The sequence below is a fragment of the Lagenorhynchus albirostris genome, chromosome 9 (genome assembly GCF_949774975.1).
Source record: "Lagenorhynchus albirostris chromosome 9, mLagAlb1.1, whole genome shotgun sequence".
Taxonomy (NCBI): Eukaryota; Metazoa; Chordata; class Mammalia; order Artiodactyla; family Delphinidae; genus Lagenorhynchus; species Lagenorhynchus albirostris.
In genome coordinates, this window is record NC_083103.1 from 6,366,716 (window position 1) to 6,392,625 (window position 25,910).

The following is a 25,910-nucleotide window of genomic DNA, read 5'->3' on the forward strand; positions in this document are numbered from 1 at the left end:
GGCGATTTGTTACCAGGGGCGTACAGAATGTGAGTGCTGGGGTGGTAATAAGGTTAGGGAGTGAGAGGCACGGGATGTAAGTCACGGAAGAGTTAGGGGTGATAGGTGCCGAATGTAAATTACGTAGTGTCAGGGAGGTTAGCTTTATAAAGTACAAATCTATTTAACTACCAATTAGTGACAGTTAAAGTAAACCAAGGAGTGATTAACTCTTTCAGGCCAGGTTTTGTTTCTTCTCTAGCCTGTTTGCTGTTCCCTTTGTTTTCCCTGCTCTCAGAAGAAAGAAAACTCTCACTTCTATTTACATTGCAACACCCCCTTTTGAAGACTTTCGCTGTAAGGGGAGCAGAGACGTGGTGTGGCAGCCAGAGGGGATTTAGAACCAGGGAGCTATCACTGCACGTCTGCACGTGGACGTGAACCACCTGGTGGAGTGGGGGAACCGATGATGCAGGAGAGGGGGCGCAGCAGGAGGAAGCCCTGGAGAAGGTGGGAGGGACCCTGGGCCAGGGCAGGGGCAGGGGAGGGTGCTGGTCTCCACGGGCAGGAGGCCGAGGCTGGAGTCAGGTCGGCAGGGAGTTCACGCCGCCTCCTCACGCCTCCTCACGCTCGTCTCTCCGTCGTCTGCTTCCCCTCTCGGTTCTGAGCTGGGACCTGAGTCCACCTGTCCCACGCCCGTCCCGCTCGGGCCCCCCACCAGCGCCCAGGTCCCCAGGCCCCTGCCCTGCCGGAGCCTCCGTGGGCGCCTTGGCTCTGTACCCCGTCTAGCCCACCTCAGCCTCGCTCTCTCCTGGCATTTCCTCTCACTGGCCGGCTTGTACCCCTCATCCGGGAAGTAACGCGTGCAGACTGCGTTTCTGGGACAACTTCCGGTATCTGACTAGACTCTGACCCTTGGAAGATGGGCACTGGTTCCATTTTCCAGGCCCAGAGAGCCTGGGTGGCCGCACTGCTGGGTCCCAGAGCCTCCCTCTGTTAGGTGACCTGGCCACAGGACTTGGGGAGCCAGTGACAGCCTGCCCCACCTGGCCGTCCGCTCCTCTGGGGCTGTGTCCTGCAGGCGGTGGCGGTGGCGGAGGGGGGGATACGCAAGCTCCCACTTCTGGGCACTGGCGTGCAGGCCTCTGTCCCGGGAGCGCGTGAAGAGCTAGGCTTCCAGGAAGCAGGAGCTCTGACCGTCACCTCTCAGGTTAAGGGCGGACAGGAAGGCGAGCCTGATGATGGACCCCAGCTCACTCCCTCCACCTGGGCCTCAGACTTCACCAACTTTCTGAAACCGTGGCAGGACGTCAGCCTAGCAGCGGGAGAGAAGCGGAGTTCTAATCTCCAGTCGCAAGAGTGGAAGCTGCCGACGATGTGTCATTGCCTTGGGAGGTGGGATCTGGGGACGGCAGGTGCCAGAGAAAAATGGGGTTTCGGAGTGGGAACGGTGTTGACGTCTGTTCCTGACCTCCGCTTGCCTCATACTGGGCAACACACCTTCACACCTCTGTTTCTATCACCAAGCAAACAGGAAACTGCTTCTTTCCAGCCAGTTCCCAGTTGATTTTTTTTCCTTTTTGGCTGCACCGCGCGGCTTGCGGGATCCCAGTTCCCTGACCAGGGATCGAACCCAGGGCCCCCGTGTGGGAGTGCGGAGTCCTAACCACTGGACCTCCAGGGAAGTCCCCCCCAGTTGATTTTGAGTGAAGTGGCCGCGGCGTGAAGTGGGGACGAGGACAGATCTTGTGTCACAATGAGAGGCGCAGAAGCCTAAGGCTTGCTCGTTGGTAAGAAATCACCAGTTTATTGAATGAAAAATCCAACATCCTCTTAGTCCCTCCCACCCCGCCCCTCCCTCCGGCTGAGTGAGCAGCACAGCCCCAGGGACGCTCTGGACAGCAGGGCTGAGCCGGGGGAAGGGCTGGAGGAGTTTGGGGGAGGTATGGAGAATGAGAAAAACGCTTTTCAAAATGAAGTTCTGTGCAAAAACTTCTAGAAGGGGTGAGAGGGCCACGGCAAAGCTCCGGAGGCGCTGACGGGCTGGGAGGGCTGCAGCTGGAGCTCCACCCACGCGCTCCGCGTCTCCCCGAGAAGGCCAAGGCCGATGGTGCGGGCTGAGGGGCTCAGGCCCCCTGAGGCCGTGGAGAGAGGGAGGCTTGGCTAGGAGGACGGGGCCTGTCCAGGCCAGGGCTCCAGGTGAGGAGGGGAAGACAGACCGGCGAAAGGAAACGGATGGACACGGGGAGCAGGGAGCCGCAGGGACCGGGGCCACAGACGACACGTTGGATGGGGCTGCCTCCCATCTCTCCGGGTGCAGAGTTGCAGGCAGAGGCGGAGGTGTGCTGGGGGTGTGGGGGAGGAGGCTGGGGAGGAGAGCCATCAACAGGGGGAGACCCAAGGACAGGGACCAGCGCCCAGGTGAGTCACACGGAACCACCGAGAGACTGGCTGGGCGGACAACCAAAGAACCGCTCAGGGACACGCGCGGCCCCTACAGGGGACCTGGGCGCGGTGAACCCTTGCACGGGCGAGACCACGGAGCCCTCTCCACCCCAGAAACCCACGCGTGGCCCCAGAAATGCTGTCCTGGGATGAGGGGGTGGGAGGGTTCGTGCCCCGTCAGCCCACAGCAGTGGGAAGTGGCCTTGGCTCTGGGCCCCACTAGAGGGGGACCGGCTGAGTGGCATCTGGCAGCTGAGCTTTAGAAAACGAGATCCTGGGGGAGATGGGGGAGGCTGGAGCCCCTGCTGTGGGCCAGGACCCTGGGTTTCCTGTTTCCGGGAAGGGAACCGGTGCCACGTGGAGAAAGAGGTTGGAAGTCAGGCGAAGGAAGGCCTGGAGGACTCAGTTCCAGGGACCAGGGTTGGCCGCCAAAAGGCAAAATCAACATGCCTTGGGCCTGGAACGGAGGGAGAGGAGGAAAAGGAGAGAGGGAGGGCGGGGGCTGCCCACGGATGGGACCCAGCATGGCGGGGGGTGGGGGTGGGGAGCAGCGTCCCTGGTGGCAGTGGCCTTCAGGACCGGGCCAGGGAGATGCAGGCCCCGGGGCCAGGAAAGGGGACGCTGGGCCTGGGCCTGCTGGCCTCCCCCTGCCTGCAGGCGGTGAGGCTGGTGGCAGTGCCAGGAGGGAGAGTAGCCAGGAGACGGTGCCCTCAGGTGGCCTTGCTGCCACTGAACAGTCCCACTGGAAAGTGCTTGACGTGGGTGGGCCACTGGGCTGCCAGCTGGAAGAACTTGATGTCACTCCACTCGACTCCATCGATAGACACTGGGGGTGACAGGGGAGGCGAGGGGGTGACCGGGGCTGCTAAGGCCGTCTTCCCAGGGTCGCTGGGGAGGGCCGCGGCCCCCCTGCCCCCTCCCCCCTCCCCCGCCCACACCTCTCAGCATCGTCTGCTGCTGCTTGGCAGAGCAGATGAGGCGGCTGATGCCTTCGATGACCTGGCTCTTAGAATCCACCTCCTTTTCTCGAGGCTTCTTGCTCAGGAAGATGGTGGGAACTGGAAAGCAAGCAGGAACCGCCTTGTCACAGCCCCTGAAAAGCGGCCACCACTCTCCCCCGTCCGCTGCCCTCTCCCCCCAAGGGAAGGGAGGTGAACGGCAGACAGCCGACTCCTCTCCCCTGCTCCCTGGCTCCGGGCTACGTATCAGGGTCTGCGAGCTCCTGCTCTCCCTGGGCCTCGATATATTCACTGAATAACGAGGACCCAGGGCCAGACGGTCTCCGAGTCCCTTCCAGCTCGAACGTTCCGGCAGCCTGTGGGGCAGGGGCTCTGCTGCCCTGTCGGGTGCCTCCTTCCCACCAGCTCATGCGCCTGCGCGGGGAGGCCCTGCGGCAGGGTTTGCGTGAGCTCCGCCCCGGGACGCCCTAGGCAGGTCTCTGGGTGCCCGGACGGCTCCTGGCTGTGGGTCTGGCATGGCCCTGGCCGCCCTCCGGGGGAGCTCTTCCAGAGAGGCATGAACGGAAAAGCCCAGCCGCTTTGGATGCGCCCAGAGGAGGAAGGCGGGGCCCGGCAGTGAAGGAAGCCCCTTCCTGACGGCTGGGGGGCTGCGAGCGCCCCAGAGTCACCCTGCCGGCTTCTGCAGACACAGAGCCAGCTGTGTGGCTTCCCGACGGGGACCGACAGCAGCGAGTGACGTCCCCACGGTGGCCTGGCCGTGGCGGTTCTTGCCTCACTTTCCCAGTGCACGGGACCCGCTCCCCCGCCACTGCTGGCGCTGAAGCCACCCTCTCCTCTGGGCTGGGCTCCGTTCCCCCGGATTCTTAACAACAGCCATGCCCTTTGCAGAAGGCTTGGGTGGCCTCCAGGGTTGGGTGCAAGTGCTCCGCTCCGTGGGGCTGTGGCAGGGGGACATGTCCTCCCCTGTCACACCGTCCATCCCGGAGGGCGGTGGCCAGAAAGCCTCCCTTCTTTATGGCAGCAAAAACTGCCTCAGCCCCTCAGGTGCCGATGCTCTGCAGGCAGGGACCAGTGACCCCCTGGGGAGCGAGGTCTCCTCTGTGACAGAAGGAACGGCCTCGTCCCACAAGGTGAGGCGGGACCCCCGCGGGACCCCAGGCTGGATCACATGATACGTGTGCTGCCTTTGTCCTCGTCCACAGTCTCCCAGAAGCACGTCCTGTCCCAGCCCCCGAGACAGACGGGGAGGCCTGGTGGCCCTGATGGCCTGTGGCCTCACATGTCACTTACCTTTCTTGTTCTTCTCTTTGGTGACCACGGTCATTGCCATGGTGCCGGAAAGCTGGGCCTCCCCACCGTGGGGCAGGCGGGAAACCTGCACCGAGCGGAAGACGCTCTTGAGGGTGTTCTTGGAGCTGGCGTCCCTCTTGTCACCTTCCCTCCTCCGCTCCCCAGGGTGGCCCAGCCAGTAGTCCACCTGGAGGCCAATCACGTCCCCATATGGGCTGCTGGGGCTCCTGGAGAAGGGGCGACGCCGGAGAGCGGGCTCAGTTCCTGACCACAGGGCAGACGGGGTGGAGAGGGCCCCGCCAGGCTCTGGGAGGGGCCGGGGGAGGCGCCCGCTAAGTGGCTCCGGGTTCCCTCCAGCCTCACAGCACTGGCTGGTGTGGGAGTGGAGAATCAGGCTGATCTGAGGACACAGCCATGAGAGGGTGAAGACCCGAGTCCGCACGAGGGAACCGAATAAAAAGTCACACGGGAACGAGGCAACGAAGGGAGAAAGTGTGTGCATGCACACGTGCGCACACATACACAAGGACACACACACACATGCACACCCCTCATGAGCAGAGCCGGGGCAGAACCCCACCAAGCGTGGGGGAGATTAAGTGGGGCAGAGGAGGGAGCACCGCGGCGGCTCCGGAGCGGCCCCGGGGGCAGTTGGCGGAGGCCGGCCTGTGGCTTCCTCCCGTCTCTGGCGCTTCTAGCTCAGGGATAATTTTAGCTCCAAGGGGAAAAAAAGCTGATGTTTTCTTGAAAGGAGGCGCCAGACACAATAGGCTACAAAAGTCATCTGACGTCTTTCTTTCTGCCTGGATTCAGTGGTTCCATTAAAAACCCAGCTTAAACTGGATGGGAAAGGAGGTCGGGGTAAGGCTGGCCCCCAGGCACCCAGGAAGCCTGGACCGTGAGGTCACAATGTGACCTGTGGTGGGATTTCCTCCTTTTCATGCACTTCGGCAAGTCAGCGGCAGACCCTCGATGGGAAGCGAAGGGGGAAGACAGGGCAAGGGAGGGTGAGGGCTGGGGTCTGGGCTCCGCCCTGAGAACACTTCGTATTCTGTCACTGGGGGTTCTGGAAAAGCCACTGGCCAGGGCCTACCCTCTCTGCTCCATAGGGACCATCACCAGAAGACCAGGAAGGTGAGGGTAGAAGAAAGGGAACGGGGAGGAAGAAGGAGCAGGGGCTCCTTTCAGCCCTTTCCCACCTCGAAGGCTGTTCCCTGAGCCCCGCTGTGGGACTGCCCTCCCGCCCACCCCCGCTCTGCTCAGCTCCTGGAGGCCTCCCTGCCCGCCTGGTCTAAACTTTGGATATTTGACATCCTAAAGAAATTCCCGTCCCCCTCACAGCCACCCCTCCCTGACTGTTCACAGCACTCTCTCTGTGGCTTTGGTGCTGCTGGGGCCCAGGAGCCTGGGCTCTGGAACAGGGTCCTGCCTGTGTCATTGGCCGCGGCAGCCTTTCAGTGATGGACGGACTGAGTGCCTGGAAGGAGCCGCACCCCCACGGGCCGGGCACTAATGCGCGCTCTCGCTTCCGCCTCACAGCAAGACCGACGGGGCTATTTCACCTTTACTTTCACGGAGTTGAAATGAGGCTTAGTAACTCGCCCAAGCGACAAAGATTCTTTGCTTGACCAAACTTTAGTCAGGCTCCTGCACCTCTTCCCGGGCCCACCTGTGCACTTCCTTGGAAAATCCAGTTCTTGCAAGAAGCCCCCGGCCCGCATTTCTGGTCACCCTGGATCTCTGATTAGGCTCCGCACCCTCCACCTTCCCTCAGGAGTGTCGCCAGCAAGGCTCCTGTCAGGTCCGTTTAGCCGGAATCACACCCCTCCTCACTCCCGACGTTCCTCCTGGTGATTTTCCATCCGCTGCCCCCACGCTGCTCCTGGACTGCAAACCCAGCTGCTCAAGGGTTTGGAGTCAGGTCCCGTCCCTCTCTCACTGCAAAATCCCATCGAGGTGGTCCCGACACCTACGGCGACTGTTCCCAACGTGGAGAAAGTCTCTCTTGCTTTAACAGGTGTCACTGAGTGATCTGTTCTTTAACACAAGCTAACACGGTGGACGTAACACAAACCGTGACTCAAATCCGGGTGTGTGTGACGCCCACGCCCACACTCCCTCTACCACACTGGGCAGTCCTACAACAAGACACATGCACAGCACTTTACAGGCTGCCAAGGGCCTCTCTGCCCTTTGTCTCACTCGACCTTATACCTGTGAGGCAGACAGGACAGACGGGAGCCTGCATTTGCAGAGCTGTGTGATGACCTGCTTGGCCAGCGACCTAGCTCCACTGCTCTCGTTCCCTCCCCCCGCCACCTTCCAAGCTCAGTGTCACCGTCCTACACGCTGTGGCAGCAGGGAAATCAGTCGGGCTGCTGCCCCGATGGAAGGACGTGGCAGGAAAGACAGGAACCAGCGACAGGCTTACCCCACGACGGCCAGGGCGCTGCTCATGGACGGGGAGGAAGGAGGGGTGGCCATGGCGTCTCGGCTCAGGCCTGAGCTGGAGGGCGGCGACGTGGAGGGCACAGTAAGGCTGACCACGGGTGAGTCATCACCATCGCCTGCCAGCGGGACAGACAGACACAGTTGGGCAGGGGAAGCCGTCCCGACCCTCTGGTGCCAGGGAGTCGAGGCGCCCCCGTCTCGGCTGCAGCCTGCTCCCCACTCCGCCCCGGCCACTGCCTCGCTCCGAGGCTCGAGCTCTGCCTTGGCCTGGGATCCCCTGAGTCTTCGCCTTCTGGCCTGTTTGAATAGGAAGGAGACGGCAAGGCACCACCCTCACCCTGTAGAGGCCAAGGGGCCCCAGGCTCACCTGTAGTGGAAGGAGAGTCTTCGACCAGACCCACCTTCACCACCTGGGAGGGAGAAGAGATGCCGCATTAGATCCTCCTACCAGAGCTGGACGCGCTCTGATCAGCTGGAACCAGCGGCCGCCACCGCACACTGTTGGCTCGTAGGCTTTAAGACTCTGCCGATCCCGAGCAGACCGGATAGTTAAAGAGATGTGAAAAAGCCCAGCTGCAAACAATGAGTCAGGGGCACAGGAGACCTGCAGCTCTTCTCTGGGGATGCAGGCAAGGCCACCTGGAGGGTGGGAAGCACTTTTGTGTCCTGATTTCATTTCTTCTAAGACCACTTGGGCAGGAGGCTGTCGTCTCATGTCAGAGAGAGGGGAGGACCGGGAGAAAGCCTCGGCAGACAGGAGCGGGGTGTGGCGGGGGCTTGGGGGGGCGCGTGTGCTGCACCAGGCCCAGCGAACAGCTGGAACACGCTGACATGCTGGGAGCAGGCCCCTCCTTTCCAGACTTCCTGGAATCTGGAGGAACACCAATGAGGAGGGAGTCCCCAGTACCGCCGCTCCCTCCCCGCAAGGCAGTGGTGTCCATTTCAGCTCCCCAGAGAATTTTAGATTCCTCTGAGAGAATTCTGGGAAGGACAGAAGGGGGCCCTCCCGTGGCCAGCAAAGGGCACATCTAGAGACAGACCATGAAGGTCAGGGCTGGGGCCTGAGGTGACAGGTGAATCCCAGCACCCTGCAGAGGCACAGCAGGGCGGGGAGGTCATGGAAGCTGGGCCCCGGGGACGGTAGGGAGCAGGGGTCACACACGGATCAGAGCACAATGCTGCCCTTTGCTGAAATTTGTTCCCGATCCTCTACACATCCTGATTTTAATTCCCAGAAAGTAACACATCGATACCCTGAACTTCTGGACACGACTCCTCTCCCCTCACTCCTCTGGCATTGCACAAGGCTGCCAGCTCCTTTGTTTGTTTGAATTTTTAATTTTTTCTATCCCTCTGTCTTGCTGCGAGGCTGGAGTAGGCAGTGACCCCCAGCTCCATGAAGACCCCACAGCGCCACAAAGATGTGGGTCAGACTGCCAGCCTCGGCTACGGGCCACGGTCCCGGGCCTGCGGCGGGGCTGTGGGAGCAGCCCCAGTGGCTAATGGGGACTGACTGGACCAGGCAGACAGGAGGCTTTACGGAGGATCTCCCCAGGATCAGGCCTCTCCCAAGATCTCTCGAGATGCCCAGGGTCTGGGACGAACAGAGAACAGGGACAGTGGGAGCTGGGCCCCTCCCCCGCACATGCCCCATCTCCCCTAGAAGCTGGGAGGATCCTCGGGGAGACTGTAGGAAAAGATACCAGCTGGTCTGGAAGAGAAACTCAATCGTCTTGCAAATGGAAATCAGAGTTCCCAGCCACGCGTCTGTGTCGTGCTTTGGCCCTGGCAGGGCGTTGGCTCTGTCCCCTCTGCGCTCCCTCTCTCGGTCGGTCTCTGCCTTGTGGCCTAGGCCTTTGTGCAGCAAAGGCCGGTACCACCTGACACCAAAGACACCCAAGAGGTTTTCCTTTTATGTTCAAGATCCGCTCGTGTAGAGACTCTGCCTTGACTAAGCAGGAGGAGGAAAGAGCCTCTTCCGCTTGGTGTCCACACGACTCTGAAGGCTACTGACTCCTCGGACTTCTACGAGTATCATCTATCGTTATCCGCGAGGCAGCTTTCTGTTCCCTGGAGCCTGTAGAACCAATGCCCTGGACATCACTCCCTAGGCCACGGCGCCAAGTTCAGCGCCTGGTGTAATAAACATGAGATAGCCGTGGTGAGCTGGGGACGGCCCCTGATCGGGAAAGGACACTGCAAGGAACAGCTCGGTGCCTGTCCCAGCCTGGGGCTCCCTCACCTCGGCACTGCTGACGCTCGGGGCTGGATCACTCTCTGTCGGGGGCCTGTCCTGTGCCCTGCAGGATGGTTAGCATGTCCCTGGGCTCCACCCATGAGATGCCGGTACCACCCCCATCCCCAGCTGTGACAGCCAAACTTGTCTCCAGACCAGACACTGCCAGATGTCCCCTGGGGGCAAAATCGCCTCCGGATGGGAACCGCTGTCTAGATGAGTCGTGTGTGTGTGTGTGTGTGTGTGTGTGTGTGTGTGTGTGCGCGCGTGCACACGCACGTGTGCACGCGCAGAACAGGAAGGCCAGGAGAATGGGTGGGTGGGGTACGTAGAACAGGGGAGTTGTACTCACGCCAATGAAGGGGATAAACTTCTGATACGAGTCTTCATCAGGGCTGTTGGGAGAGACAGGAAAGCTTTACAGTTGGGGGGTGAGACTTCGTGGAGAGATGGGGACACAAGCTTTCCATGTTTTACTGTGGCTTTAAGGGAGTCCAGACACTACACAGCATCTTCCCACGGCGCCTCAGGATGGCGCGAGGAGCCACCAAATGGAGGCAGAAGCTCCGATTCTGCACACTCTACCACTGCTCCCGGGTCTGTACTGAGGGGCGCCCACACGGGTGGGGAGGCCCAGGCAAGGAAGGGAACGCCTTGGGGGGAGGCAGCAAAAAACACTCTCATATCCTCTTGAGTTCTTACCAAGGGAAATGGGGTGGGGAGAAGGAAAGTATGAAAAAGCAAAGGAGGCCTAAGATTTATCTAGCCCACCCAACCTGTTTTTAAGAAACCCCTCGGTCAACTTACAACTTGTGCCTGCAGGTCAGCATGGCTTCCGCCACAGGCAGCTGGTGCGTCACGCCCGCGCCGCTGACGTACTGCATCACCCGCCCAACCACGTCCAGGTGCTCTGCAGAGAAGTCAAGAGACAAACGCCGACATTTCAGCAAGTGAGCCCGAAAACCCTCTCCGAGAGCCCCCTTCCTGCGTCCCACCAGAAGACCCCAGGAGTTGAGGCAGAGAAAGGGCTCTGAAGACCCACTGGCTTGAATCTAACGAATCATGGAGCAAAGAGCCGTCCTCCCATCCGATCTGCGTGCTGTCCTCCCCAGCCTGCCCCTCCCAGGCTTGGCTCGCCCCCGCCTCTGTCTCTGCTTGCAGCAACCTTGGAACCACTGCAGCAGCCTGCCCTCCCCATCCAACGTCTGCCCGGCACTCCCTGCAAGGCCTGTGGGAGCACTGACCACCTCCCGGCCCCGCAGAGCCCAAGCTTGCGCGCCCATTCCTGCCACCTCTCCTCTGTCTTTCAGGAGCGTTATTCGTATTCCCTGCCACCCTCACAGCCCTCGTTTCCAGCTGTGCAGAGCAAATAGCAGAGACTAAACACATCCAGAGTGGAAGGGCTGCGCTTAATGGGCCTCCTTTTAATAAGTACTGAAAAAAACGAACACGCCACAGGGAGAAGCGGCACGCCCCTCGCCCCTGGCTCTCCAGAAATCAGGCCACATTCTATCTTGGTCCCTTATGAGGGGCCGTTACCTGACACCGGGGGCTCTGAGCGGTTGAACAGATCTCTCCAGCCAGAATCAAGGAAGATACTGCTATACCTACTGTCGACGGAGCCCAGGTACTTGGCCACCGGGTGAGAACCTGGTAGGTGGAAACCAGACAAGGAGAGCTGGTGAGGGGGTGAATGATGGCCCAGCCTTCGGTCTCCCTGCCCGTCACTTCCTGGGACCCAGCGCCACCACCCCGCTTCAGGAGTGGGCCCTGCTGAGCCTTTACCGAGGGGAATGATGAGAAAGCGCATGTAGCCCAGCCAGTCGGAGGTCTTGCTGGCCAGCGACTTGACGAAGAAGCGGAGGATGGAGCTCAGGTAGCTCTGGCCGCCCACCGCTGCCACCTTCACCGGCCTCGGCATGGAGGAGTTGCAGTTGCAGCTGGGAAGCAAGGGGAAAGGCACGGCTAGGTCAGGTGGGCCTGCGACCGGCTCAGAGGAAGGCCCCAAGCTCAGACTTCACTTGATCTCAACAGCCCACGGGGAAAAGCAAACCAATAAACAAAATAATACAGGGAGAGGCAGTAAACCACAGCGCTTTGCAAACAGAGAGAAACCCAGGATCAGAGAGGACAGGGAATTGTCTAGAAGGAAGGCAGAACTGGCTGAGGCTCAGGGGGAGACAACTCAGCAGCACCCTGGGGTTGGCGGTGGGCATGAGCCCAGACACCCGGGAAAGCCCGCAGCTCCTTCCCACGGAGCGAAGGCCCCGACTCTGGGTAGTCGGAGGGACGGGAGTAAAAGGTCTTGTAAAACCCTGGGCTCTCTCTGCCCGGCCTTCTTCGTCATGGGCTTAAGAAGAGGACGAGGCAACTCAAGGTGTGGCAGGAGACCAGGTGGGGAGGCAGGTGGGCAGGAAGGTGACATTTTTACCCCAACCCTCTGGGGCCAGCAGGGGCATCAGAACACCACGGTCTGACGCTGCCCAACCAGGTACCAATTACGAATTCGTGGTCTGATAAGGCCAGGAGGTCCTCTCACTGCTTAGAAATCAGGGTGGGAGGATGAGGTCAGAGGGAACCCCAAAGGGCAGGAGAAGAGCTGAGCCCTTACTAGCGCTGGATACGGGTGAGCAGGGCGGACAGCACGGCCTGGACCTCCACCGTGGAGCACGTGCACACGACGGGCTTCCGCTGGTCCTGGAGCAGCTCTGCCACGTACTGCGTGGGGTGGGGGAGGGAAAGGAGCAGGGACACAGGTGAGGCCACGCAGCAGGGGCACTGCCTCCCCACAGGCCAAGAGGGCAGCAAGGCCCAGACCGAGCTGCAGGGCCCCATCCTCTGTCGTTCAGATCACAGCCGGGCAAAGGTCAGGCTTCCGGCAGCCAGCGAGGAGAAGGTGGGGCCGGACCCCACGTAGATGGGCTCATACGGAAATGTGGGAAGACCTAGGGCACATTAGATTCTAACGCGGCCTCTGTCGCCCACACGCTAGGTGGCCCCGGGATCTAACCGGGTGGACGACGGGAGCGGGAGGGACAGGGGCTGCTGTTGCCCTGCCCCTGCTGAGCGGACTTTGTGGAAACCGGGGCGCCTCTGGCATCTCACAGCACTTGGTGCTCCTCGAGGCACCTCCCTTCCGGTATGCTGCCTGAGACGCAGGGCCAGGAAGGTGGGCATGACAGGTGATACTGCCGTGTTTTTAAAGCTGAGGAAACCGAGGTACGGAAAATTGGTGATTTAAGCCCCACAGGTGGGAAGACGACGGGACTGGGACTAGAGTCCAGAACTGTGGGCTAAGTTCGGGGCAGGGGGGCCTGAGAAAGGGGGGTGATTTCCTATTTCCCCACACCTCGCCTTTCAAATCTGTCTCTCGCTCCCCAGAATCTCTCCTCCACAGCCCTGCGACCTTCGACACTTTACCTGGCCCTGCCAATCAGCGGTGCTCACAAGGATGACGTTTTCTGGGAGGGCTGCATCCGACACCAGGATCTGATTCAGTTGGTCATATACCACCTTTCTTGGAATCTACAAGGACAAAAGCGTCTGTTGGGCAGTCCCCAGGGAGCTTGAGGGGAGGGCTGAGAATTCCTGGGGCAGGGGTGTTCAGAGAACAGCTACCAGGGACTTGTGCGGGAGACCCGGTATCCCACCGGCCAGAGCATAAGGGGAAGGAAGGAGGGGGATCAGGAACAAGCAAAGCGAGGCCTCAGAACACAGGCTGGTGCGCCAGGGGCACAGCTGGCCGTCCTGCCAGAGCAGGAAGGGCCCCGAAGGGTAATGAAGCAGGGCAGCAGGAGAGGAGGAGGAAGACGACAGCAAGCAGGCGCTCACAGGATGGAAAACGAGGGCAACGCCGGGGAGAGAACTAATGAGAGCAGCAAGGAGGCTGTGTGGGGAGCTCCCCCGGCACAGCGAACAAAGGTATTTCAGGAACAGTGATTAACAAGAAGGACAATACCTCGCCCCAGGCACCAGGCTATTCTAGTCCCGGGTTCATTTTCAGGGTTCCTTTTCAGCTATAAGAGCGTCAGCTCAGAAAGCCACATGGACACAAACTTCCCTTCCAATGATAGGTAGCAGGGAAACGAACAGGCCTGCTGTTGACCTCAGGAGAGCAGGAGGTCTGTCGGGGGAGAATCCTTCCCCCGGAGACTGACCTTCAGAGGGAACAGGGCTCCCGAGGGCCAGTTCCTTCTGTGCCTGCCCCAGCCACTCTTAGGTCTTTCAATCAAAACTTTTTTTTTTTTTTTTTGGCGGTACGCGGGCCTCTCACCGCTGTGGCCTCTCCCGCTGCGGAGCACAGGCTCCAGACGCGCAGGCTCAGCGGCCATAGCTCACGGGCCCAGCCGCTCCGCGGCATGTGGGATCTTCCCGGACCGGGGCACGAACCCGTGTCCCCTGCATCGGCAGGCGGACTCTCAACCACTGCGCCACCAGGGAAGCCCTCAATCAAAACATTTTAATACGGTTGACGTGCCAGCTTGAAACCACTCTAATTGGCCCACAGCAGCACTAAGGGTATCAGAGCTCAGAGCAGACGTCCCGTGAGAGCCGATGGCTGCTGTCCCTAGAACCACTGTCCCCGCACAGTCTCCACTAAGGTCTGATGGGGGCAGAACGAGCCAGAGTCTCCTGCTCCGTCCCCGGCTCCCCACCAATTCCTCAGCAGTAGCAATAACAAGCATGCTAGACTTCCCCCTTTAGGTCTGCCTTCAAGACTTTATTCAGAGCCGTTCAAAGTACTCCCCGCTCCTCTTCACCCAACCGCCCAAGGAGACAACGGAACAGAGACCAAGGTCCAGGGGCGCCCGACAGGCCGGGGTACCTGCGTGCTGTGGCCCAGGTCTGGGGACCGCTCGCTGTCGGAGCTGTTGGTTCTCTCGCTCAGGGGCTTGGAGAGCTGCCGCTCCTTCAGGGGAGTGCCCCTCTTCTGCCGGGGAGTGTGAACCCCGTCCATTTTGCTGCCACAGACGTGGAAGGAGGCGGTTAAACAGCCCCCTGGCCCAGAGCCATGGCCTGCCCCCTCTTCCTGAGGCCCCTCCTGCTGGGCTTCCCTCGCTCTACCCGACGCTTTAGGAGCTTCTTCCAACCCTGAGTACCTGGGAGAGGCAGAGCCCTGGAGGTCCGTTTTACTGGACTTCATCGGAGTTTTGACTTTCTCTGGCACAACCAGACTTGCGCTCACGTCTCCAAACATGTCCTGGTCAGTGATTTCCTGCCACGGAGGAAAGGAAGCAGTGAGGGTTACTTCCCCTTGGTGACCACGGGAGCCTCGTGGTTCCTGCCAGGGCCCATGACCGTCACAAGAAAGTCAGTCCCTTGCTCTCTTTTCCGGGAAGCACAGGGTTCTACAACTCCTTCCCCACCCGACGAGGACACCGTGACTGTTTAATTTAGCTGAGTGCACCCGCTGTACCAGGCACCATCTCCTGCTATTCAATCTGTACCCTACATTTATGAACTGACAGCCCACAAACCTGGGCTGATGATCTAGCTTCTCTAGGTGGGAAGGAGAGTGTTTCACTCAGGAAGTGACATGACTGGAACTTCATTTAAAAAATAAAAATTTATTTATTTATTTTTGGCTGCGTTGGGTCTTCGCTGCTGCGCGCGGGCTTTCTCTAGTTGCAGCGAGCGGGGGCTACTCTTCATTGCGGTGCGCGGGCTTCTCATTGCGGTGGCTTCTCTTGTTGCGGAGCACGGGCTCTAGGCGCGCGGGCTTCAGTAGTTGTGGCTCGCGGGCTCTAGAGCGCAGGCGCAGTAGTTGTGGCACACGGGGCTTAGTTGCTCCGCGGCGTGTGGGATCTTCCCGGACCAGGGCTCGAACCTGTGTCCCTTGCATTGGCAGGAGGATTCTCAACCACTGTGCCACCAGGGAAGCCCCTGGAACTTCATTTTGAAACGACCGCTGTGCAGTATGGGCCAAAGTGGAAGATGGGTTACTCGGATTATGGGTGAACTACAGCAATGTTGAATCCAACCTAAGGTTTTGTCAGACACCAGATCCTTAATGCAGCATTATTTACTGTAGGAAACATAAGCCTGAAACAATTCCTCCTCGGCCTCCATTCAGCTAGCAGCTCCCCCCGTAAGGCGGATGTGCAGCACACCCCCAGATGGTATTCGGTCAAGTTCTCTGTTCCCTCCCATCTGCTGGGCCCGGCCTCCAGCCCCACCGGCTGAACTGTGGCAGAACCTGCGGGCCCAGCTCAGACGCCCTACCCCCAGGTGAATGGCTCTGTCCTTCCCGGGCCCCACAGAGCCTCTGCGCCAGGTGTGCCCCGGCTGGCTTTCCTCCCGGAGGTGGATCCACGGTGTTCTCATTTTTGCACCTTCAGTGCTCAACACGTGTATGTGTGTGGAATTTCAACCTGTGTGTAATTAAATTGGGCAGCCCAGCCGATCCACCCCACGCGCCCCTGAGCAGCTCCAGCATCTCTTGGCGGAAGGAGCTGACTAGTAATCACTTGGAGACTTAATGCTGTGGGCTGTCTGGCCATTGTAAAAGCAACCTGGAGGCAGGGATGGTTTTTCGGGGGAAGATACTGGTCATCGTATCTGAGCAGTAAACGAGGGTGACAGATAGTGAGAAATTATCTAAATTAGCACTTGATCAGATCTAACTAAAGGGCAGAATGGGGACACTTCTAGTTTGCTAGTTTGGGGAACAGCGTTATATTCCACGGGTAAGGATGCTGGGAGGAAGGGCACGCAGGACATTCACAAGTCCACAGAGTTAAGCCAAAGTTTCAGGGTGGTCGTCAGGATCTTTCTGCCTTTGTTTCTAAAGGTACCAAAGACTATTTTAAACAGCTGAAACAGGAGCCCAAACCATACATACCAGAGTGTCTGTTTCAGTCAAGCTGTCATCTTGATTTTTAATCCAAGCAGATTTGACTTTTTCTAAAGCAGCCAATTCCATCTGCAAAAATTATAATAATTAGTCATCATCAATCCAAATAACCACCACTCTAACCTGTTTTCTAGGTCCCTTGGAAGCTTAAAATACTCTCACTTAATCTGAAGACCTCATAAAATCTTTGGGACTTTCATCTTACTAGGAGCATATTTTTGTGAAAACTGAGCTTCGGAAAGGTCAGTTATTTTGCGATCATTAAATTAATAACAGCGAGATGCGGAACCCAGAAATTCTGACTCTCACAAGATGTCACCAGGAAAGAGAAGCTCAACGTTCAGATGGCATGGCTGTGGGATCTGTCAGTCTTAACCCTGGATTCGGTAAACACCCTTGCCCAGGAGGGGCACACAGGGCCTCTTCTGCTGTCAGAGTTGCTCAGAAGAAAGGGGAATCTCAGAGTTCACGTCTTTGATTTCGAGACTAAAGACATCCATGGTAGCCAAATGCTTTTTGCTTGGTAGAAACATCTGGAAAACCCTCAAACAGAATATACTAAGCCATTTAGGTGTGAAATAATTCTCCCTTTGTCCCCAACTTCTATTGGCATTTCTCATAAATATTAAAAAAGGACTTTGCAAATACAGATACATAACCAGATTTTTCACACTTGCTAATGCTGCTTCTGGCTGTGCAGACACCAATGTCAAAATCATAAGCAGTTGCGGGTTGTGGATCTTAGCTATGGGGAAGGTCCTGGCCTCAGTGGGTCTCTGGTTCTTGTGGGGAACCAGGGAATCAGAAAGAATCAAGGATATCCCACCTCCTCCCAATGACCCAAAGCCTTTTCTCTGAGTAAATAACAAGAGTACAGAGAAATGGCCTAATAAGCTCAAGGGGCCACTCAGCAAACCAATGAACAAGGACCACAAAAGTAGGCCCACACCATACGCTAAGACAGGGTTTCTCCACGTGGGCACCGCCGACATCTGGGGCGGGTCTTTCTTTGCTCAGGGGCACCTTGTGCAGGATTTGAGCTGCATCCCTGCCTCCACCCACTAGATGCCAGGAACAGCCCCTTATCCCCTATCACCCCCGCTATGAGAACCCAAAATGTCTCTAGTCCTCGCCAAGTGTCCCTTGGGAGGCAAAATCACCCTTGGTTGAGGACCACTGCTCTGAGCCGTCTGCAAAACTAACCTAACACACTTTATCCAGACCCTGTGACCCCTGAGGGGGAGACGGTTTGCTCAGAGCCGCGCACAGCAGGTTGCCTCCAGATTGCACCGCTAGCTCATTTACACATTGTCTGTATGAATAACCGATGATAACAGAGTCCACGCTCCCAGAGAACTCTTCATCAGACTTAAGACTGAAGATGGTTTCACTCAATTTGGGACCTCAGCATGACAAGTGAATTAAACACGTTTTAAAGAGAAGGAATCGGGGCGATAACACCATCCTGCTGGAAGGCTCTCAGGCAGCAGCCCTGTGGTCAGCCCTCCGACAGTAGAGCAGTGTTTCATGGCACAGCGCTGTGCTGAGATGTGCCAAGCGCTCTAAGGTGGACTCGGGGTGGGGCACCTGCGGGCTGTGCACTGACTCTTCTGCATGTTTCAGTCAGCCCCACCGGGAGCAAACTCCCGATTCTCCCAGTTCTTCTTCCTGCTTCTATAAATATTTTAGGCTTTTCTCACCCCAGCAGCGCAGTAGCTGTGTTGCCTAACTGAGTGGCTCTGAGGCAGATGTGGCGGTGCAAGGCGCTGTGCCTGGGGGCGACGCTGGCTGCTGCTGCAGGGGGTGCACGCGCTTGTGTGTGTGTGCGTGCGCACGCGCGTGTGAGCGCACGTGGAGGGGGCAGAGTGCGGTGGCACTTTAGGCTCTCAATTTTACGAAGTACTGGTCTCTAGCACCACTAGTTACAGTGCTGTGGAATTAGCAACTTTTAGCAGCAGGCAGTCCTGGCAGAAAGTCTCCATCTCTTGGCCGCCCCAACTGAAGCGCTGTCGGGGCCCACTGTTATCAGCTCCAAGAACAAAATTATGTTGCTACTGTGTGCTCAAGTCTTGGGAGAACTCAACAGCTGTAATAATTTGTATCAGCAGAAATTCCTTCTGGTTCTAGTGATAAAACTGAATCCTCTGAAATTTGGGGAACAAAAAGGAAGGTTAAGAAAAATAAATGAATAACAAGGCTGGGAAATCAGGGAAGAGAGGACAAGAGCTGGGCAGCATGTGCACGCCTGCCTATGGATACACCATCCCCGTACGTTTTCCCTAATACGTTTAGAAGTTCTCTGTGTAAGAGCACAGCCTCGCTCTGTAGTTTCCAAAGTGTCTTTCATACTAAAGGATTCCAAAGTTCCACACCCACATCAAGACATATGGGGCTCTTCAAAATAGAAATATCACAGAGAACCAGCTAAGTCTGAAATCTGGCCCAGGGAACCAGAATTTGAAGAACTCACTAAAAAGACATCTAGATTCTATCAATCTCAGGAGTCCAGAACTGGCACGGCTCTCAGGGTCTGTAATAACAATGGCAAAGCAGCTTCCATTTACTGATGCTCCTCCCCATGCCGTAAATCAATCCAACCATCAATCAAGCACCACGCTGGAGGCTTTAGCTGCATTTTCGCACTGGATCTTCACACTGCCCTGTGAGCCATGTCCTTCTTACATGCAATTTGTAGATGAGGACACAAAGTCTGGGTAACTGCCCAGATCACACAGTCAGTGGAGTGATGGAGTCAAGATTCAAACCCAGAAGTCTGACTCCAGAGCGTGTGCTCTCAAACCAGCCCTACCCTGCCCCAAAGAAATGTCTGGCCTGAACAGGGATCCTTAAGCCATCACACTGTAAAGACTGACACTCCATTGACTTTTGAGCTAACTGGGCTCCTGGGCCAACTCCTTTACTTCACAAATAAGGCACCCGAGGCCCAGAGCACCAAGGTGATTTTTCTCTTTAAGTTTTGTAAGCCATGCAGCTGAGACTAAATGTAGAACCTACAAATTCTATCAACCCAGAAACAGCTTCATCAGTAGAGAGTAGTTTCTCTTACTGATTTAGTAACGACGATTCCTAAAATTTATTGAGCGGTCACCACATATTAGGTGTCACGCTTAGCATTTCCGGGGTATTAATCTCATTTAAAATTTGATTGCATTGTGTTACAGTAGGGCCCTTGTTCTGCATTCCTAGGACACCGTAAGACAGTCCTCCCCTGGCCAGGTCCCAGGTTTCTCTCTAGAAGAGTCATCCCTTATATTTATACTTGCTATGGAATCTGGCTCCAGGGGCCAATGATCTGTCCACGTGGACAGTGATGCTTCAGCAGGGCCATCCAGCAGCCCCCTGTGAGAACAAGCAGCCCCAAGCCACATCCTGAGCAGAACTAGTCAGGTAAGGCCTCCTCAGCCCCAGATCATATGAACCTGGGCTGGAAAGGCTGAGAGTGCCCGGTCTGCAAGTGGCGGGCCTGAGGTTTCTCGGTGGAGGGATTCTCGGTGGGGGCTGCCATTTCCCATCCCACATTTACTCGCTAAGGCCACGTGGTGCCGCTGTTCTAGGGCTGGATCACCCTGCTGCGCCTTCAGCAGGGAGAGGGATTACGTGGACGACAGCGCCACCTGGTGGCAGCAGGCAGTCCATGAGCTGACGGTCCGCGGACACCTGGGACCGGCGGCAGGCAGCCCTTCCATAGACAGAGCTTTTCAGGGGATGGAGAGCCTCACAGGCCTCAGGTCAGTTTCCTCACAACTAATACCTACGCGCAGGTGAGTTTTATATTCCCTCTGTTAAAGCGGAAAGAGCAGAAGGACTTAAAGGATTCAGTTTTTTTGATCTACAGAGAAGACACTGGGCTTTCAAAGCAAACCAAAAACCACTAAAATCAGACACGTCATCCTGCCTTTGGTCATAAACAAGGGAGAGGGCAGCTTCCTAGGGCCCGAGGCGGGTACAGCATCCACCCGGGCCTCTGCCCCTGATCCACTGCTGGGGAGAGCCTTCCCAAATAGGGACAGAGCGTGGTCCTGGGGTGATGCGGGGCTCTGGGGTGCTGCAGTAGACAGCTCCTTTTCCCTCTGGCTCGCCAGGCAAAATGGAAACCAGCCCACCGAGTTCTAAATTCTTCGAGGGCACTGCTCACTTTCTGAATAAAGCCCATGTAATTTCTCCTGAACAGACCCTGGGGCCTTCCTGCCCCTTTGCATCCACCCTCTCCCCAGCCTGGATGCAGAATCGCCATCACTGGCCGGGTGCCACACTTCCAGCTACCGCATGACGGGCGTTAAGGGAGAGGTCTTGAGGCACTGCGTGTTCCGGGAGGGAAGGCGCCAGGTCATGGCGGGAACAGACCATAAAGAACACCTGCCTGGCCACAGCAATATCGTCAGAGCACTAAGAGCCCAGCAGGACTGAGATGACAACTGAGGCTGAAACAAGATGAGATGGCCCGTAGGTCCCAAATGAGCCAGGAGCACAGGGCCCAGTGTTAAGCCCTGCCTCTCCCCTGGTCCCACTCCCACACCCCACAGCCATTGGTCTTGCTCACAGGGCTGGTGGTGTCTTTGCCGAGGCTGCCCTTGCTGTTGAGGCTGCCAATCTCCGTCTGTGAGCTGGACTGCGACATCCCCTCAAAGAAGGGCCTGTGGCAAAGAAGCACAGCCAGGGTCAGCGGCCGCCAGGGCCCAGAGCAGCAGCTCACGGACAGCCGGGCAGGGCTGGTGTTCAAGAAAGATCGACAACACGGGCTTCGAGGATGCCGGCGAGGAAGGACACAGCAGAGGCTGGACCAGTAGGGACCTGGACCGAAGGACTTCAGGAGAGTCCTATCGGGGCTTTTGTCGGTTAGAGGCTAAAGCAGCGAGCTTTATCCAGACGGCAGGCGGTTCAGAAGGGGTGAGGAACCGAGATTCCCGGGTAATGGTTGGCGGGGGGTGAGGGAGGGAGTCTAGGAGATTGCCACGGCCTAGAGAGACAGTGTGACAGAGGGGGTGCGGGCCTCACTTGAGCTTGGGCTTTGGCGTGCTAAGGATGCTCTCTGTCTCCTCCATCTCGGGACCACTGTCGCTGGGATTGTACATCTCCAGACTGTCATACAGCTCGTCCAAGTCTTCTTCCACTTCTCGTATCTGTTCTCGGGATACGTGTTCCAGCCCAAAGCCCACCTGTGGGAGAAAACAAAACCTTGGAGTCTGGGGCTACCCCTATTAACAACACGGCAGACGGGAAACTCCTTCCTCCTGGGCAGGCCCCACTGGCTTCCCTACCCAGTCCCCTTAAGGGACGTGCCATAGTTTCACGCTCATCAGGGTGGTCTTGGTGTGCTGTGATTTGATCCTGAGAGCAGGGACGTGGTGAGGCCACCGGCCCCGCCCAGAGCCTCCCTAGTGCTCCCCACTAGTGCCCGGCGTCAGGAAGAAGAGTGGGGTTCAGACGGTACTTCTCCTGAGGAACTGGCGCAGGGAAACCCAGACGCCTGGGGCCCTGGCGGGCTCACGCTGGCCTCCTCTAGAGCCCGCAGGGGACAAATCTCCATCCCTGACAGTCCACTGAGAAGAGAGCCCATGAAAACTGGCTCTAGGCCTGCGAGCCCAGGGAAGGCACTGCTTCTCTTAGCGGCCAGTCCCTGACGCCATGGAGGAGGCCCCCACTTCACAGGCTGCTACTCACGAGGTTCCCCTCGGGGCAGCAGGGAAAACTGAACGATAGCAATTGGATCTGTGCTGGACACCCCACACCCGAAAGCTGGGCAGAAGCATGTGCCCCTGCTTCGAATACCATGGAACCTTGGGTGCTACATGTAAATCTTTCCTTCTCTTTTCAAGTAGCGGAAAGCCCTCCTCTAGCGACCCCCTCACGTGGGGTTCCTGGAATCTTGACTCCAGATTGTGCCCGAGGAATGAGGGTGAAACTCTGGGAATTCTACTCACCATCCAGCTTGGGAGTAAGGGGTCGTACCTCGTCTGAAACTTTAAACCGCTTCAGGAGGGCCACAAACTTCTGTTTGATGTTAGGTTGCTGTAGGGACAAAGCCACAGGAGTCCTCAGCCAGCAGCCCAGTCGGCAGAGTGACCGAGGGCCGGCTTTGGTGAAGAACCGGGGCCACGGCCGCAGCCCAGTAACTGCCCATGGTCGCCTCCCGCCCATCCCTTTCTCTAGAACTTCAGAACCACGGCGAGAGCCACCTGTATACACACAGGTTCCTCAGACTCGAGGTTTCCAAAACAGAGCTCACCCCCTGCGCCGTGCATTCCCCCTCCTGGTCACCCAGGCACCGAGGAGTCCCCGAATCCGAACCCGGAGTCTCCCCCGACCCCCAGCCCAGGGGTGCTGCCTCCTACCCTCTTGTCCACCCGAAACTGCACCGCTTCCATCCGGCCTCCTTCCCCGTCCCTCTCTGGGGCCACCAACCGCCCTCAACTAGCTCCTCCCACCCCACTTCCAGTCTCATTCCCTCCAGAGTCCACTGCGACTGTTCCACATGCAGATCTCACCTCGTCACTCCCCAGATGAAAGGCCTTCACTGGCCCCAGAGCCTCAAGAACTTCGGTGTCACCCTGTCTGCTGAGGGCTGGCTCTGCCTGACCCTGGCCTCACCCACCACCCAACTCCTCACACCCCACTTAGGTGGGAACTAACTGCTTACGACTTGGCACCCCTCTGGGCCATTTACATGGTAACTTCTGCCTTGACTAAACATGTCCCCAGATCTACTTGGTGAAGTTCTATTTACTCTTAGAAAACCCATCTCCTGGCATCTTGCCCGCGAAGCTGTCCTGCTCAGAGCCGGTCACTTTCCCCTCAGGGCCATCGCTGCCCCTGATGCAGAGCTCGTCTGGCGCCTGCCCTACGGGGTTACGGTCACTTGTGTAGATGTGTCTGTGTCACTGGACACTGTGAGCTCCCTGACGGCATGGACCGGGCCTTCCTTATCTCTACGTGTCCAACCCCAGGCACGGCGACTAGCTTGTGGCCCTCAGCACCTCCTGACTGGATGACAGACTCACCGCCTGGGGATGGGGGAGACTAACTTGTGGGTGAGACTGAGCTGGGCCTTCAAGAAAGGGCGGGGCTCCCCAAGGTGGAAGGGCACCCACAGCAGAGGAGGAACAAGAGCCACAGCGACCGAGACGCAGAAGACGCTTCAGAGAATGCCGAGTCAATTAACACGTCTAGAACAAAGTGCTCTTGGTAGGGAGAGAAGGATTCCTGTGCACGGGAGGCAGGAGTGAAAGGACAATCACTCTGGAAATCTGATTGGAAAGTGCCTGCAGTTAACACAAAAAATAAAAACACCTTTCGGGGAGTGAGTGGGTGTCAAAGGAACACTGAGCTCTGGTCGTATAACCAGTGAAGCGACGGAGGCGACCACAGGAAGAGGCGATTTATATAGCTCCAGGGGGCACCTTTGGGAAGAAAACAGGGCCTCTTTGTGGTTACAGCACAGGAAAAAGAAAAACTTAGCAGGAGGAGCCCCAACAGAGAGCGACCTCCAGCCTCTGCCATCATCAGAGCACAGGGTGGGCTGGAGGCCAGGATGGGCCTTACCCGGCCTAGGAGCGCCTATCGAGGATTAGAAGGCTGAGGACGATGAAACAGTTCAAACGCGCTCTAGTCATCATCCGGTGGGGGAACCAAGGCCTCAGCCTTGAGGATTTATTATACGTTGAAGCCCAGGGATACCCAAGGATGCCTGGAGAGAGGACAGTGTGTTTCACGGTGGACCAGGCTCAGATACGACATGTTCGGAAGGTCTGGCCTCCACTTATTTCACTCCTGAAGGTGACAGGAATCTCTGCTCTTGGGGTCCCTGGGCTGCTCTGCGCTAGAGAGAATCAGGATGCCTCTGGGGACAAATGAAACTGTGAACTTCTCTTCCAGAAAGTTCCTGGCACTTTTGACTCCCCCGAACTCCGGCACGGGAACCCGAGAAGAGGTCAAAGTTAACCTAGAAATTCGGGTATTAAGCGTCTCAGTCCAGGGCTCTAATTTCACCAGAAGTAGTGACTCCTGAGGAGATGGCGTGCAGGAGACACAAGCTAAAGGCCTCTGGTCTCTAAGGTTCTGGATCTATTAAGGCAGGCACTGTGTCGAGCCCACAGTTCCAAGCACTAGCCCACTATTTCCGGGTAAGTTCAACAAATGATTCCAAATGGAGATGCTCCTAGAGAGGACTGGACTTATCTGTGCGGTGGACAGTACGAAACCTGAAGTAATCACCTGGAGAAGGGAGGGAGGGTGTCTGAGGGGTTCTGCTCCCCAAGGAAGCATCTGTTCCAAAGTCTACAACAAGGTTTCTCAACCTTTCTTCTATCCTAAGATAACCTGAAGAATATAACACGCTCCTATCAGGAACGCTGGTTCTCTGCAACAGTGATGCTTAATTAGCTGGTGGTGGAGGTGGAGGTACCAAGGGGTGTATCACAGCCTTGAGGGCATGGCCCTGTGCAGATGTTAAAAAGCCCCCAGGAAGTCTGAATACACCACTCCCATCCTACCCCCAGATTGCAAATCTCTGCTAAAACATTCCCCGGGCCTTGGAGGCTCACCCTTGTGATGGCAGACGTTGAGGTTAGTTTCCTCCGGGTCTTCTTTACTTTCCGAAGATCCTCATCTTCATAGAACAGGTCCTAAGTGGGTAGGGGGATGGAATGAGCTTGGGAAACCCTAGGAAGGTCTGTAACTGCTTCTCGGCTGCTTTATTGAGGGGCTGTGGAAAGTTACCTGCCCGTGTAGTGGGTCATCACTGCCTTCCTGTTCTGATGAGAAACTCTCCTCCTCCTCCTCAGAATAATTGTCAATATCAGGAGAACGGTCTGGAAACAGACACCTTAATAAGATGACCTCGCAGGGCGAAGATCTGGTCTAAGAGGCTTTGGCTGGCTGGAATCATGCTCTCCTCAAGTGGAAACACGGCTGGGGTGGAGGAGAGGGCCCCGACCCCCTTTCATTTCCAGGGAGCTCTAAGCTCCTCTTTCCTAGGAACGTGTTAGGCTTTCCTGGGATGGAGATCAGGTGACGGGGAGGGCTTCCCAACACCGCACATGTCCTACCAGACAGCTTGGATTTGATTCCTTCATGGTCAATGGGCTGGCTGGACAGGGAGTAGATCTTTATTTCTGCCACAGGCACGGAGACATCCTTCACGTTGCTGTGCAGGCCGAGTACCAGGGCGCCTTCGTTCGGGTGCTGCATCACCTACGAGCACGGGGTGGCCACGGACACACCTCACTACGGACAGTGCCGCAGAGCAGCCCATTTTCACAAATCCCAACGGACAGGCGAGCCACTGGGAACGGTGTTCTGCTAACACATTTTCTTTTTCACTATCTTCCAGATTCACGCCTACCGTTCTCCTATTGCCTGTCTCACTTTACCTTTTTTTTTTTTTTCCTTTTTGGCTGTGCCACGCGGCTTGTGAGATCTTAGTTCCCCCACCAGGGATTGAACCAGGGCCCACGCAGTGAAAGCACGGAGTCCCAACCACTGGACCGCCAGGGAAGTTCCCGGTCTCACTTTAAAACTACCTCCTGAAGTGTCAGCCACGGGTCAGGCCACGTGCTTAGAGATAAAAATCAAGGCCTGAGATTGAAAATGACTGCTAATCTCTAGGACTGCATTTTAGTTTAAGTCTTTCACAGTGAAACTAGCTCTCAAGGCTGCGTGAGGCTGGCCTGCAGACCGT

At 57.3% G+C, this 25,910-nt stretch overlaps 1 protein-coding gene across 7 annotated transcripts in view; it reads right to left on the bottom strand.

Moving 5' to 3' along the window:
- Positions 1-1,757: 1,757 nt before the first annotated feature.
- PACS1 (phosphofurin acidic cluster sorting protein 1) overlaps positions 1,758-25,910 on the bottom strand; it is a 141,478-nt gene continuing 117,325 nt past the window's right edge. For 3 of the 7 annotated variants that reach the window (XM_060158566.1, XM_060158567.1, XM_060158572.1), the window contains 20 exons: positions 25,279-25,423; positions 24,950-25,041; positions 24,775-24,855; positions 22,184-22,243; positions 21,230-21,390; positions 20,775-20,868; positions 16,202-16,282; positions 14,460-14,575; positions 14,186-14,321; positions 12,781-12,885; positions 11,972-12,078; positions 11,146-11,300; positions 10,900-11,010; positions 10,168-10,270; positions 9,713-9,755; positions 7,492-7,534; positions 7,105-7,240; positions 4,674-4,900; positions 3,363-3,482; positions 1,758-3,250 (listed from right to left, as the gene is read on the bottom strand). In XM_060158566.1, the coding sequence (XP_060014549.1) occupies positions 3,135-3,250; positions 3,363-3,482; positions 4,674-4,900; positions 7,105-7,240; positions 7,492-7,534; positions 9,713-9,755; positions 10,168-10,270; positions 10,900-11,010; positions 11,146-11,300; positions 11,972-12,078; positions 12,781-12,885; positions 14,186-14,321; positions 14,460-14,575; positions 16,202-16,282; positions 20,775-20,868; positions 21,230-21,390; positions 22,184-22,243; positions 24,775-24,855; positions 24,950-25,041; positions 25,279-25,423 (2,232 nt within the window). In that variant the 3' untranslated portion in view covers positions 1,758-3,134. Of the gene's footprint in view, positions 3,251-3,362; positions 3,483-4,673; positions 4,901-7,104; positions 7,241-7,491; positions 9,005-9,712; positions 9,756-10,167; positions 10,271-10,899; positions 11,011-11,145; positions 11,301-11,971; positions 12,079-12,780; positions 12,886-14,185; positions 14,322-14,459; positions 14,576-16,201; positions 16,283-20,774; positions 20,869-21,229; positions 21,391-22,183; positions 22,244-24,774; positions 24,856-24,949; positions 25,042-25,278; positions 25,424-25,910 lie in introns of those variants that run through there. The other 4 variants (XM_060158568.1, XR_009542308.1, XM_060158571.1 and 1 more) reach the window with 4 other exon arrangements.